The sequence below is a fragment of the Lactuca virosa genome, chromosome 5 (assembly GCF_052849685.1).
Source record: "Lactuca virosa cultivar CGN04683 chromosome 5, Lactuca_virosa_CGN04683_v6, whole genome shotgun sequence".
NCBI lineage: Eukaryota > Viridiplantae > Streptophyta > Magnoliopsida > Asterales > Asteraceae > Lactuca > Lactuca virosa.
Genome location: NC_136430.1, coordinates 455864701 through 455877651, shown reverse-complemented (window position 1 = coordinate 455877651; position 12951 = coordinate 455864701). Strand labels below are relative to the sequence as shown.

General features: G+C 36.8%; 1 protein-coding gene across 3 annotated transcripts; it reads right to left on the bottom strand.

The window, feature by feature from the left end:
- Window positions 1–5332: 5332 nt before the first annotated feature.
- Window positions 5333–10008, bottom strand: LOC145114497 (P-loop containing nucleoside triphosphate hydrolases superfamily protein). 3 transcript variants are annotated; one of them, XR_013711041.1, is made up of 4 exons: window positions 9650–10007; window positions 6198–9484; window positions 5925–6056; window positions 5333–5842 (listed from the first exon to the last, which is right to left on the bottom strand). XR_013711041.1 is itself a non-coding variant. In XM_079050518.1 (3 exons), the coding sequence occupies exon 2, from the start codon at window positions 9467–9469 to the stop codon at window positions 6218–6220; it is 3252 nt and encodes a 1083-aa protein (XP_078906644.1). In that variant the 5' UTR covers window positions 9470–9484; window positions 9650–10008; the 3' UTR covers window positions 5333–5842; window positions 6198–6217. The 3 variants fall into 3 exon arrangements, 2 of the variants coding, with proteins under 2 accessions (XP_078906644.1, XP_078906645.1); XM_079050518.1 differs by lacking the exon at window positions 5925–6056 and having other exon boundaries at window positions 9650–10008; XM_079050519.1 differs by lacking the exon at window positions 5925–6056 and having other exon boundaries at window positions 5333–5592.
- Between the last annotated feature and the right edge of the window lie 2943 nt (window positions 10009–12951).

The window sequence follows — 12951 nt, the reverse complement described above, 5'->3', positions numbered from 1 at the left end:
TAGAAAATACTTCATATCTAGGTGTAAGATGAAGGTGACTATACACTCACATGATTTGATGATAATCGAGCAGCAATTCGTTTCCTAAAACGATCGTTTCTAATAAAACCGGGAGTTTTATTGAGAAACCGGGCTCTGCAAAGGTTGGGCTTCGAAACCGAAAAAATAAATTTTCCGGGCTTCTCGGGCACTTCGGGGCGTATTCCGGGTGTTATAATCGATACCGGGGCTTTGGGGGATGTTAGAATGAAGGAAATATTGAAAAAGGGGTAAAAGATGGCAATTTTCCAAAAGTACCCGGGAAGGCTCGCAAGCCTTCTATTTATAGGGGGGTCCGAAGTCGGCTTAGAAGGGGGATTCAGCAGCGAGGACACGCGACAGCGGCAGGGCGAAGGAGCACAGGTGGCTCGCACGTGGGTTGCGCATGCGAGGGGCTCGGTGGCAGCTTCTTAGTGGACCGAGGTCTAGTCCGAGGCTTCGGACGTCGCACCATATGCGAGACTTGGACACGCTACTGATGACTCACGAGATCGGACAAGCGGAATGATTCGGTTGGGCCTCCCTTCGGTCGAATCAGCAGCGAGCACGTGGCATGCATGCGAGATTCCTTAGATTTAATATTTTTTTCTCGATTTTCGCGCCAAAACTTCTAAAATCCATAACTTTCGCATACGAGCTCCGTTTTTTATGTTCTTTATATGCACGCGTAGGTAAAATTACGCTCTACAACTTTCGTTTAGACTTCGTCGGCTAATTTTGAGTTTAATTTTTATATTATTATTTTTAACAGACCGGGACAGGAAATCCGTTAAAAATTCATAACTTCTTCATCCGACGTCCGTTTTCGTCTGTCTTTTTACCGTTGTGTTACTATTGACGAGACCTTCGATTCTCGTTTAGGTCGTGTCGGCTAAAATCACTCGATCTAAAATTCGAGTTTTTAGCTGTCTACTGCTAAGCTGAAACTTCGAAAAATCATAACTTCCTCATACGAAGTCAGATTTGGGCGTTCTTTTTATACCTACTATCGGTTTAACGAACACTACGACTTTCGTTTAGATCACTAAGGCTAAAAATAGTTTATCGCAAACACAACACTTGCTTCTTCAGTTTGGGTTGTAAGTTCTGCTAAGGAAGAGTACAAAATACGACTTCCGGCTGGAACAAATATGAGGTAGCTTTTTTGGAGAAAAAATAGTTAATAGTTATTTGGCTTTTAGTGTCGCTCCAAATTCTCAACTTTTCACCTTTTTTTAGAGTTTTAGATCATCGGTTTCCCAAAAGACATTGAAAGACGTTGCTATTACGACGTACAATCCAAGAGACAAAAACAAAAGTCTAAAGGAACAAATGACCTAGGTTCCTATATCCATTAATCATTAATAAAATGAATTATTAAAGAAATAGAATGTCTTGTACCACTCATTCATCTTTTTCACTTCATTGTCATGTGGATGGAATATGCGTCCTTGAGAAGGAACTACCCAATTAATTAGATGACACATTGTGTTACTTTTGTCGAAGGCAAGTACATGCATAAGGAAGGTGTTTTACAAAGTATGATAACAAAGTGATGAGTTTTTTTTCTTCTATTTTTTTATAATGGGTATAAGATAGACTTGTAGAAGAGCTTTTTGTTTCATTTTTCTTTCTACAAACTCATGCTAATGACAATGTCTTATTTTTCATAGCCTTTTGTTATTGGGTGGAAATAGGTGATTTATTGAGGATGTGATTCGCATGCACTAGCGGATTCATAGTGTAATAAGTGGGGTGCATGGACCCCACTTAATTTTGAGTCCCACCTTATATTTTAGATCAAAAAATTATTTCTTTAGTAAGTTTTTACAGTTGGTCCCCAGTTGTCTTTGGTTGGCACTCAATCAAATAGTTGAGCTTTGTTTCTTTATCCGAAACTACCCTAAAACCTACCAAAGCTACAACTCATCTATATTATGTAAAAAAACCACAGAGGAGCAACTATATTTCAAAAAAAAAAAACCCACCATTAGCATTCATGTGATCTTAATCAAGGTGTATAAATATAAAAAGCCAAATTAAATGTCTCTCTATGATGCTATTATAAGAAACAAAGGCTTCAATGATTCCTCTGTGGTATTATAAACACTTATTTATACATAACTTTTTTTTGACTCTTTCAATATTATTATGTAAAAAAACCACAGAGGAGCAACTATATTTCAAAAAAAAAAAAAAAAACCCACCATTAGCATTCATGTGATCTTAATCAAGGTTTATAAATATAAAAAGCCAAATTAAATGTCTCTCTATGATGCTATTATAAGAAACAAAGGCTTCAAAATGATTCCTCTGTGGTATTATAAACACTTATTTATACATAATTTTTTTTTGACTCTTTCAATATTATAATGGACCCCAGTTATCATTTGTTCTGGATCCGCCACTGTTCGCATGGATATATAATATCTACAATGGCTTAAAAAATAATTAAAATTATGTAGGTTATAACAACTAAAAATGGTTTAAAAAAGAAAATAGTTTGGCATAAAACGGTTTTAGAACAAAGAAAATTGACTTTCATTTAGTACTAGTTTAAGGTGATCTATGGTATTAGTTTTCCAATGGTTTAAAAAATGGTTTGAGATTTTCTATTTAGTTTGTATTTTTAAATAATTAGTTGTTTGTCAAAATATATTTATTTGTTTTTTCAATATGTCATAATTTTGGATAATACTTAACTTGTTTATAAAGTTTGTTTTCAAGTTTTGGTTTTAGCCCTTATGTTTATAATGCTTGTGTTCCACCTCATGTTTGTAGTATTATGTTCCACCGTCCTCTTATTCCATCAAAAAGATATACTAGCTTCCATCAAAACACCATCAAAGTGATCAAATTTATATTTTAACATCTTTCTTGCACCCATTCTATTAATATTGACAACTTCTATGATTATACTGACGTCTATTTAATCCTTCCGGCATAGATTCTTAAATAATTGTTTCTTTTTCTAATTCCCATCAATCTATCACCTACAAAACCATCATCACCATATACTTTTGTTTTTGACAAAATCTTGAATTCCCACAACCTTTACTTTATAGCCTTTTGTTACTTAATCCTCATCCACCATGATCGGATCTCTAGAAACTTCCACAAGAACGCCATGGTTAGAATGACAATATCAATAAGTTTATCTCTATTACATTACAGAAGGAGAAAGGCCGATGTGCATCTTGGGTTAATCTCAAATATGTTTACCAATGAAGTATTGTTTGAAGATTTCAAAAACAATATTAGCGTTCGCCCACCTCCCGTTGAAACTAACGATGTTAGATAGTATTTGATAGTTATCACACTATGTTATAGTTTCCATGTTATGTCTTAGAGTTGGAATAAGTTTCCATCTTAAAATCTTTAAATAGTCATTATAATTAATGAGAATGATATCTTACAGTATCACTCCATAATGCAACAAAAAACTATACAACATTATATGGTTTGTCCTAATGAGATGTTCCCTTCTATATAGGCTTCCACATCCGCTATGGATGGTCAAGATTTATTTGATCTAATGGCTACAACATCCAGTCTCACTTATAGTCTACATAGTCACATCTAACTTTCTACACACTTCACGAACCTTCTACAATATTAAAGGAAGTTTTAAGATCTCAAGACGGCTTTTGAATAATGTGGAAGATTTCAAAATCAAAGAATTTATGTGAAATCAAGAAACTACAAAGATGGGTTTCCAAAAACAGTTAGGATTTATGGGGATTTTGTTAAATTTTATTTTTATTTTTGAGAACTAAAAACCATCCTTTTGGGCCATTTACTGATAACCAATGACTCGGCTCACAAATTTGTCATGGTTGGTTTTCTGAATTTGGATCAATCTCCATACTAGCATCATTATAGCAACCTCATTCTTTAAACCTATTCTCGTTTCAAATAATACAAAATTTATCACAAAATAACAAGATAATACCTTATTTTTTAGGCCCAAAAAAATACAACAAATAAACTCTTATAATCTAAGATTTGATCCTAACTCTATATATGTAAAATGCCTTATAAGCAAAATAGAAGTTAACCTACAAAACATTACTATTATGTTTATTCTAATAAGCCATTTAATTTTTACAACGTGAGAGCTAAAATCATTTAATTTTATCACCTACAAACCAACCTACATGAACGCTTTCCTTTGTTTAGCTTCTATGCAAGGCAATAGATATACAGAATCAAGCAAGCAAAGCATTCAACAATACTACTACATTAACTGAACATCACTTCCTATTATTAGTGAAACGGCTAGAGATGCAAGGCATCAATCTTCATACATCAACTTTATAAAGTTGTCTTCTCCCTCATTTATTTTTTCCTATTCCTCACATATTTACTTAAGTGATCATAGTCTAGCAAATATGTAGAATAGATCAAGACAACGGTTTGCCATCACTCCTCCAAAACACCGGACATTGGGAACTTTTGACCATTTCAAAACGCAGAAGTCTTTGAGGGAGAGATGGGGGCATAAAGCTAGCTTATTTAAAAGCATCCAAGTTTTCACACACACACAACAAAGACACATTGTTTGTTAAAACTCCCCCAAGACCTCCTTGCTTATGTTTTCAAAATCTCAACAAAACTAAAGCAGGAAGCCCTTGAGGGAGAGTTAACAACCATTGCCTTTCAATTTCAACTACTCGTTTGTTTGTATTTTCATTTTAATCAAAAAGAGGCGACTCCTATTTATAATCACAAAAACCGGACACAAGATGTTGGTGGGGCCCGGGCCCTTTAATTGACATTAGTCAGTACCAAAGATCCTTATACTGACCCTTCATAGTCCATAGAGTCCTAGAATCTGGCACCTAAGGATAGAGTCAACCCCAATTGGATAAAGAATAAAAGCATCTAATCTTAATAAAGGCATCTAAAACCATATCATCCACATGTTGTTATCGCTATGCCATGCATATTAATGATTAATCATAAGCCCAAAAGTGGGAATCCTGCATATTAACTTGTCCTTTCCAAGTTCCAACTACAAAACTTCATGGATTATGAGGCCGATATGAATATTTTAATTAAACTAGATAGTTATTATAGATTATCAAGAAACAAATGGTGCGTTGGTTGTATAAATATAATGTTTAACCTGAAAAAATCCTGGATGCAGTTCCTACTGGCCATTAGCTTTAAAAAATCGTTTCTGCAAGAGAAATCATGTACCCAGGAAATATTCAAGATTATGCAATTTTTTATACTAGCAAACATAATTTATCATATCTAGCTGTGACTCGAAGCATCAGGTTAACTTCATTATATGAAATACTTATTGTAGTTCCAGATCTCAATGGAGCCATTGTCCAGCTTTTCCAGATTCTTTTTATAAAGAAAGTATCATCAACTATAAGTACAGCAGTTAATATTACAGATCCCCAATAGTTGATTCTCAAAAAAGTAGATATTAACCAAAATAAAAATAAAAAAAAACAAACCAATGGAGCTGAAACATAATAGAACTTTTAAAAAACGCATTGTACTCCCAAATGAATAAAAAGAGCTCCAGCTTCATCCTCCACGACCACAATCTATAATAACCTGCAATGCTACAAGTGTCAGAATAATACTCAGATTTAATGTAGTTATAAGTAATATCTGACTCTACATGGTTTCCTATCAAATGTCTAAAATTCCCTTAGAAACTTGTGGACTCAACACATGCAGATATGCAAGGCAATCAAGGTGTTTGGGTTAAAAAGGGGGAGGTTTTAGTAAAACCCTAGGCTAACTTCACAACACTGTCAGTCAAGATTCATGAAGCAAAGCAACAAAGGCCCCTTCACCCAACCTACAATCAGAAATGAATGCCCGTATCAGAACAAACATCAGTTACAGAAAACTGTACTCAACACTCAAGCTTTCAGTCATACATTTTATTACAAAAAGAGAAACTCGGTCATCGCCACCTGGCAGGCAGGCAGCCACTAAAAACCAATTGCACATCACATGACATGACAACATATGTAATGTATGTGCAAGCTGGATCCTCCGTCAAGCCGTAGCTACAAAAATGCATTAAAAAATAAATGAATATATAATATATACATGTCACAATCAATACCACATTCATGATTCAACAAAACTATATATATGGCAACATCTAAATATAGGTTAAAGATAAAATGAATGAGGAGGCTAGTTACCTTAAAGTGTTGGGTACTTGTCATACGACAGAGTAACGCCCCGGTTGTGAAGTTGGAAGAGATAATGCTTGTGTTGTGATGTCTTCCAGAACTCGTTTTAATTCCGCTTTTGCCCTTTTAACAGACTGTTCAGTACCTCCCTCGATAAACAAGTAGAGTTTTCTCTCCCCTGGTCCCGGGATCCTACCAGGTTGAACATATTGACCCCTAGTAGTAATAGCAGCTCCAGTCCACTCAGAAATCGGGCCCAGAGTCTCCTTATGTGTCACCTTCCACCTCGCGTTCTGAGGGAAATCATTAATCTCCAACTCAGCCTCATAATGCTCAGGCAAAGAGTCCGCCTGAATCCTCGCCAGATTATGCTGCAAGTTCATCGCAGCCGCCAATGCTGCCGCCCTAGCCGCCCCATCATTGCCACCTGCAACACCGACACCAAGTACACCTGGCAGGGAAACGCCAGTTGTCGGGGGTTGTTGACTGGCGGCAGCAAGAGCAGCCGCCTGAGCAAGAACCGCCTGTTGAGAAATATCCCCTCCCGCCTTCCTAACACCATCATCATCGTCTTCCGAATCAGACTTATCTTCTTCAAATCCATACTCTTTCGCCTGTGCTTTTTTCGCAGCCTTCCTCACTTCATCCTCTTCCTCATTAAACTTAAATCCGCTTCCACCATAACCAGTCCCATGAGCTTGAACCAGTCCTTGATTCACCTTCGCCATGAAGGCATCCGCAAGAGCTTTCAAATCATCCGGAACAACCTGATTGGAAAGTTCCAGAGCCTTTACGAGATCCGGCGCGTACCGTTCGTCTTCACCCGATAAAAACGTAACCGCACACCCTTTCCTCCCGGCCCGCCCGGTACGGCCCACACGGTGCACGTAGTCTTCGTAATGATTCGGTACATCATAATTTATCACAAGCTCAAGCTCCTTCACATCCAAACCTCTAGCAGCAATACTAGTCGCAATCAACAGATTGCAAACGTTACTTTTAAAATCAGAAATCGTCGATTCTCGATCCGTTTGATCTTTCGCCCCGTGGAGCGATAAACACGGGTACCCATGTTTCAACAGATCGCGAAACAACGCGTCGCATTTCTCCTGTGAATGGACAAAAATCAAAATCTTACCTTTTTCATACCATTCCCCGAGTAGCTCTAACAACCTAAGGAACCTTTCATTCTCTGGTCTCACTTCAACCAACTGACTTATGTCTTTGTTCACAACTGACCTCCCGCCTACCTGTATTTCAACGGGTTTGTTTAAAACTTTTCTTGCTAGAACCTCCACCTGGCGGGGGAACGTGGCGGAGAAAAGTACAGTCTGGCGATCGGGTCGGGTGTTTTGAAGGATCCGGGTGATTTGAGGTTCAAAACCCATGTCAAACATACGGTCAGCTTCGTCCATGACTAGATACGTGACCCTACGTAGATTTGTTATCTTCCCAGCACTTGTACATAAAATGTCAATCATTCTGCCAGGTGTGCAGACAACGATTTCAGCTCCGCGTTTCAGCTCGCTGATTTGTTGGGCAACACCAGAACCTCCGTAGACCGGCACACAGGTGAGTCCCATCACTTTTGTGAATTTTCTTATGTCGCTGTGGATTTGTTGAACGAGTTCTCGTGTAGGTGCCATTATGAGTCCGATTGGTCCGTCTCCAGACATGAGAGGCGGTTGGTCCTTTATGTGTCTCAACATTGGAAGAACAAAAGCTAGGGTTTTACCTGAACCGGTTTTCGCGACGCCTATACAATCGCGACCACTCATTATAATTGGGAGTGCTTGTGTTTGGATAGGCATTGGTTTCTCATAATTCAGCTTTCTGATTGTTTCTAGAATTTTAGTTGTGAGTCCGGTTTGATGCCAGGTTTTGATCGGTTTTGGTACGTCTTTTCCGTGTATTTTCAGTTCAAGTTGTTTTCTGTAAACAGCGACTTCTTCAACAGACATTTTTTGGATTTCCTTTACTTCGATATAAAAGTTTTTCCTGAATGGGATGTAGTCGATCTTTGAATGGTCAACAAGGGATAACTTTTCAACCTTTGTCTTCTTTACTCTTTTCATGAATTCATCATCGTCTTCATCTTCCAAAGGATCATCATCCTCATTTTCAACATTAGGATAATCCGAATCCGAATCTTCACCAGGAATGATCCTCCCCATTGATCTTTTTCGTTGCTGTCCATTGTTCTGAATCTTCTTGCCATCTTTCTTTTGATCATCCAAAACAGGAACCTCCAGCTTCTTGACTTCTGGTATCACCATGGAATTCATGAAAGCATCTAAAGGATCGATTTCCTCTTCTTCTTCTTTCATATCACCACCATTCTGCAAAGGAGCCACCGTATCTGGTGATCCGTTAATCATGACATCTCCATTCCGATTTTCAATGTCAACTTTCTGTTTCATATTGTCATCCACATCCATGTCGCCTTCTTCATTCTCATTGTCTACAGGGGCAGCAGCTTCTTCATCATCAGACTCGCCTTCTAGAGTCCATGTCTTACCGGATTTTAGTTCATCAGTCTCCCCAGCGGATTCCTCCTTCTTTCTTCTTTTTTCCTGCCATTCTTGAACTCTCCTCCTTCTCTTCTCCATTTCATCATCTAATTTCCTTTGTTCTTCCTCCATATCTTCTTCACGGCTCCTTATCTCTTTCTTATCTGAAGAGTTTTCATCAGCCTTCTTCACCACACTGTTATTATCTACACTATCTTCCCTGCTTCGTCTGCTAGACACCTTACGTTCTCTCTCCTCCTTGTAATCATCATCTCTCCTCCTCCTCTTTCTATCTCGATCTCTCACATCATCATTTCCACCACCATTATTGTGATCCCTCTCAGCTTCTCTACGTTTCTCTCGCATCTTTTCCCTATCTCTTTCTTCCCTTTCTCTTCTCTCCCTCCTCTCTCTCTCCTTCTCTCTTTCTTTCTCCCTTTCTCTCTCTTTCACCCTCTCTTTTTCTCTCTCTTTCTCTTTTGCTCGTTCCCGTTCCCGTTCACGCTCCTTCTCTCTCTCCCTCTCTTTCCTTTCCTTCTCCTTCTCCTTCTCCTTCTCCTTCTCCCTATCTCTATCTCTATCTCTATGCCTCTCTTTATGCTTCTCTTTGTCTTTGTACTTCTCATCAACACTCCTTTCTTTCTCTTTCTCTTTATCCCTGTCTCTCTCCCTCTCTCTACGCCTATCCTTCTCACGATGCCCTCTCTTCAAATCTTCGTCTTTCTTCAAAGAATCGTCCTTCTTGCTAGATTTATGCTTCGACTCTTCCATATCGTAGTTTTTACTCTAAACCAAAGAAAAAAACAGCAAATAAGAACCTTGTAAATTAAAACCCTAATTCCCAAAATACAGCAACTATATTAGATTTCGAATCACATTACGAATGAACTAAGCAATTTCACATGAAAGAAAATATGATTTAATGGAAAGCGTTACGGATAACTGAATTACCAAATGAACGTGCTTCTTTCGAGTCTAAAAAACTTGGATCCCTTTGGTAACCCTAATTTCTTTCGATTTTTTATCTCTTCGTACCTCAAGATCAGAACTTGAGAGTCAATCAACTATTCGAATAGTGAGGTAACGACAAAGCGGATTAGGATTTGGATTGAAGGTGTTCGAGTGTGGTTATTGGATGCTAATGGCGAAGAAGATGACCTACTTCTCCCCCCTTTTTTTCTTCTTTAACCGGTGGGAAGAAGAAAAACGATTACTCTACGGTACGTCGGTATCCACAATTTGGTGACCCTGGTCCAATCGGGTTTATGGATCCAATAGACGGGTATGGATCCAATAGTCGAAGCCTCGGATGTGCGATTGATGACAACGTCGAGGGAAAATTTGGAGTCGTTTCTCGCTTGCTCCTTTTGTACCCTCCGCCCAAACTATGGAATATTGAGGTCTTTTTTTTTTTTTAAAATCTTATTTAGGTTAATCGATTTAAACCAAAATTCTTGAACCATAATCAAACCCATTAAGTTTATACGTTTTCGGTTAGCCACTCAAAACCTGAATAACTCGAACCGATTAACTTGTTTCTAATCCGGTTCAGACGGTTTATCCGGTTTTTTCCGCATCCCTACTTTTAACCATTTGTCAAATGATAGCTAAAAATTAAGTATATGACTCCAATAGCCATAGAAATCGAAGTTAGACCTTAATGGGATGTGATTTTGTTAAGCTACTTACGATTTGGTCATTTGGACTACGATTTAGTGGCCCACTGACCCATAAGTCCAATATATTTACACATTGAAAAAAACAATTTATTTTCACACTTTCAGGTGAAGAAATTATTCATAATGGTTGATTTAAAAAAAAAATCTTCTAGTAGTGTTGTAAATGGTAGTCAAAATGTTAGACTTCTATTGGAAGAATTTATAAAAATAAAAATAAATAAATAAATAATTGCAATTGGATTATAGTAAACCATAGTTGGTTAGATGTCAACTACGATTTTGTTATTTGCAAAATCGTCAAATCGATTTTTTATACAAATGACGAAATCGTAAGTGGACCTACAAAACTACAGCTCATTATGGCCCATCTGTAATTGCAACGATTATAAGGGTTATTCCCTTAAGTTTTTATTATTCTTTTGCAAATGGTTAATGGATTTGACTAAATTTGTGGTTTTCTCAAAAAAATAAAAAAAATAAGAATACTTATAAAAATGTCCACAATAACATGGGATAAAGAAACTAACCAACATTTTGAATGTTTATAAAAATGATCATTGTATGCGAATGTTTTGTTTCATACTAAAAGAAATCATATCGAAAAGTCTGATTTCTAATAATATGAAACTTATAGTGTTCTAGACATTGATATTTCATACAACTTTTTCGATAACTACATGTAACATATATTTGACTTCAAAGGATTCGGCATGATATTTACGAACTATCATTTGGAACTAATATTTCAAAATCCTATATTAGACTTAAATAGTTTTACTAGCATGTGTTGTTAACGTTTTGACAACCTAATCTCAAGCATCACATGTACAGTTTCTCCCGCCAAAAAAACATTTGTTATAAATGAGTCATCCAATTTGCCTTTGGGTAGTTGATTTAAACTTAAAGTGAATTTTTTTTTTGTTATAAATGAGTTCATCCAATTTGTGTTGGATTCGTAAGGGCTACTTTGTTAAACATTATTCATATTGGGTTATTAAGAAAAAAAAAGAGAGAGAGAGACTAATTTTAAACCTTAAATTGGTTGTATTGTGTCATTCCAAAATCCAAAATCCAAAATCCATAGTTCTTAATTCCTTAGAGAGGTTAAAGATAAAGCTAACTGACAATAAGTTTATTAGTGTACTTCCTCGAGCATAGGGGAATTTAAGAGCTTTAAGTATCTTAGATAAGGGTGACAATATATTGTTTAGAAACATACCATAACTGATTGGAGAGTTTGTGGCAGCACGGGAAAATTGCCCAAAAAAAATGTCTTTATAGGCATTTGCTATGGGACGATGTGGAGTTTATGGAAAGCAATGGTGTTCAATTGGTTCAAACACACATGATTATTAAAAAAGCGTATAATTGGGTAGATTGGTGTATTAATCCTCATGTAATAGTCGGAGTAGGAAAATCTTTCTCTATATATTGTGGTGATGTTTCATGATTGTTTGGTCCTGTATTCCTTCCCAGCCTAGTTGATTGCTAGGTCGAGCTATTTTCCCTTTTCTCCTTTTTATACAATTTGTTGGTTCCAAAAAAAAAGATTGGAGAAAAACTTTTATATATTGTAAATTTTGAGGTTGCACGAGAACTTCAGAGCTTGGTGTTTGTGCAAAGCTTCAAATCTTCAAATTTTGCATGTTGCACAAATTAAAGGGACATATCCCTCGTTGTTCGTAACGGTTAAATGTGATGGTTAATGACGACCATGATTTAAAGTTAGGCCTGGAAATCGTGTCGTGTTCGGGTTGACGTGTCGCGGGTTGACGGGTTGGCGGGTCAAAATATGTCAACCCAAACACGACCCATTTAAATATACAGGTCACGGGTTGGCGGGTTTGGAACATAAACCCATATATGACCCGCCAACCCATTTATTTATACGGGTTCACAGGTTGGCGGGTTCGTGGGTCAGATTTGGGTTCGTGGGTCCGAATTGTAGACATTGAAGTCTTAAACATGCAAATGAAAATTAAAAACATTCATAGAAACATGTTACAGACTTAGCCTTATAGGTTACGATTTACGACCTTAGACCATCCACCACGAGTCAAAATATCAAAACAGTCAAATGGTCTATGAATAAATGGTATATATTATATAATACTTATTAAATATTAATACTTGATACATAAATACATTTAAAAATAAAATAATTTTTTTATTAAGAATATAAACGGGTTGGCGGGTCAACCCGTTTATTTTTTGAGAAACCCATATATGACCCGTTTAATAAACAGGTTGGAGGGTTGAAAAACTCAATCCAAATCCATTTATTTCGTGTCGTGTCGCGGGCCGTGTCGAGAATTGTCAGCCCTATTTAAAGTCTAGATATTCTGCTCCTCTCTCTTTCTCTAATCCACCTTATACTTTCATTAAATTGTTTATAACCATCTCGTTTTATCAGATATATATGTAGTTTGCAACATTAGCTACTTTTTTTTACTTAATTTTGTTAAAACGTATTATTATGTCTATTTGTCTTGAAATGGCCCTAGCTATAAACAAATACAGTAATAAAAGTTTTTTCATTCTTGAGGTCTATTGTTACAATCTATAAATAACTAA